A 2,244-nucleotide genomic window follows, 5' to 3' on the forward strand; every position below is an offset into this window, starting at 1 on the left:
TTTGAGCGCTAGTTAGTAAATGAAGGCGCACAACAGTGCCAGGATTATTTGCACACTGGAAGCCTGTTTATAGAATATAACCCGTAAGTTTCCATGCATTGCATTCAGTCATTCAACACTAAGGTACATGCATTACTGACGATTATAGAATTGTGTGATCACTCGATTATGCAAGGCGTGATGAGCTCGGTATCCACCCTGCAGCCATTTCCACTATTTTACATTGTTTCGACTGCCCTTCTTACATCCTCCCAGATAATATCGTCCTAAAGTGCTGTACGTGCTGGGGGCGACGGAGTTTAATCCTTGTAAAGGTGCGCTATAGAGAATCGCCTGAGATCTAATATAATGTTTTTTATATTATTTGTTAGTAGAAACAAGCGACATATGAATTAGTTGTATTTCGAAAGTACTAAAGTACGTCAACAAAGCAGGGGGGAAGCCATTTTTCATTACTATCCGGAGGAAGCACTATCTAGAGATATACCATTACAAGGGTACCATGGACTTTATGGCTACGCTGCTGCCCTGCAAGGTCGATTGCAACGCTCTTTCTTCATGCTGATGCCATGGGTGTGCCGCCTCGAGCAACCATCGGGTCTCGGACTCTGAAGATCGCGTTTCGAGAGAAGATAGGTTGCAACCAGGGAGGAAGGAATCAGATGTTGTGGCTGGGCCTATTCAGACGTAGCTCACCAAATGTACACCATTCTCTTAATTACCTCTTGATAGTAATAATTGTCAATTTTATATCACTATTTATCGTTTGGTGGTATGAGGTAAGTTTTTAGCTCTCCAATTTTCGTAACAAGAGTGTACACTGTATCACTATTTCCAAGGAATATTGTATGTAATACCAATCATATTTTTCATAATTGTTTTTGAAGGCATCATAGTACGATATCATCTTCAAGATGATTTTGGATAGCATCACACAGGCCGTCTTAGCTGGTTTCCCGAGCAAAGCGTAGCGGAAATTTACTCACTTCTAAATTGTTTGAGTAATATATCCGTATAAAGGCTGTCCCTAACTTGGAATAGCCCAGTTTGTCAGGAAATTAAAAAGAGAAAGTTAATTTTAAGTTCTTAGAAATATTACAAAGAAAAAGAAAATGAGTTACTAAAGATGCTAGAAAAAATAACAACTGGTTTACTGTTGATTCTACTTCTAGCGTGAACTTGCGAGTGTTTCAATATGCGCTGCTCAAAGTTCTTTAATGAGTTAGTTGTACGTCAAGGGGGATGTTTTGATTGTTTTTTACGTAAGCAGCACAGCCTATCTTTCAGCGGTACTAACTTCAAAAGTACTTGCATCTAAGTAGAAGTCATAGCATCGATACCAAGCACGACCAGGCCCGTCAGTGCAGCACCAAACACAAACCGCATGATTTTTCCAAACTTGCCCGACTTCTCGGGGTTCTTCGCAATCTCCTGGGCCACTCCTTCAGTGAATTTCGCGACTTGCGCTTCGTCGACGTTCTTGAGCTTGCCAGAAGCCTTGAGCTTGTTGAAGGCACTCTGCCACCTGTTGTTAGTAGTGTCAAGGTTCGAAAATTTGCCGGCCTGGATCTTGCTCACAGCCACCTGCCACCTATTTTGTTCGGCGGCGGGGATCTTAATGTCATCGATATTCTTGAAGTTATTTGCCTTAAGCTTGTTGAGTGCAGACTGCCATTCATTCTTGCCCGCGGTAGTAGTCTCAGCAAGTTTCTCAGCACTCTGCAAGGCCTTTTGAGCCTTCATCTTTTCAAGCGCCTGCTGCAACTTGTTTCCGCCAGCGGCGGCGACAGCGTCGTCAACTTGTCCACCCTTCATCTTCGCAAGAGCGTCATCAAGTTGTCCCGCCTTGAACTTGCTAGCGAGGTCTTGCCATCCTCTCTCTTCATCCTGGGCGCGTAATGGCTCCTCTTCTACCGTGGCACCCTTCAATCGACGAGCAGTGTTGGTTCCAGCTGCCGTGAGACTGAGTGCGATGGCAGCAACAATCACGAACAGGAACAAGCTGGTACGCATGAACTATATGACCTTGGGCGCGCTCAAAAACTGGAATCGAATTAGGAAATGAAGGAAGCAGTGCAGGTCTCACAATGCTTGCACGGTCCATTTGCTTACAATACATTCAGTTTTTTTTTTCAAATTCCAGGATAGGATCATGATGTCGTAAATCCAAGGTGATTTGATTACGGTCCAACAGCATGGCAATTATGGACGTAGCAAATTGTGTTGGCTGAAGGTTCCCCCCCC

General features: G+C 43.9%; 1 protein-coding gene across 1 annotated transcript; it reads right to left on the bottom strand.

Annotated features, from left to right (window-relative positions):
• Positions 1 to 1,314: 1,314 nt before the first annotated feature.
• On the bottom strand, positions 1,315 to 2,013 carry PPTG_16863 (hypothetical protein; the record flags this gene model as incomplete). Its single annotated transcript, XM_008914599.1, has 1 exon — positions 1,315 to 2,013. One exon carries the CDS (start codon positions 2,011 to 2,013, stop codon positions 1,315 to 1,317), a length of 699 nt encoding a protein of 232 aa, XP_008912847.1.
• Between the last annotated feature and the right edge of the window lie 231 nt (positions 2,014 to 2,244).

This window comes from Phytophthora parasitica (genome assembly GCF_000247585.1).
Source record: "Phytophthora parasitica INRA-310 unplaced genomic scaffold supercont2.62, whole genome shotgun sequence".
NCBI classification, from domain to species: Eukaryota; Oomycota; class Peronosporomycetes; order Peronosporales; family Peronosporaceae; genus Phytophthora; species Phytophthora nicotianae.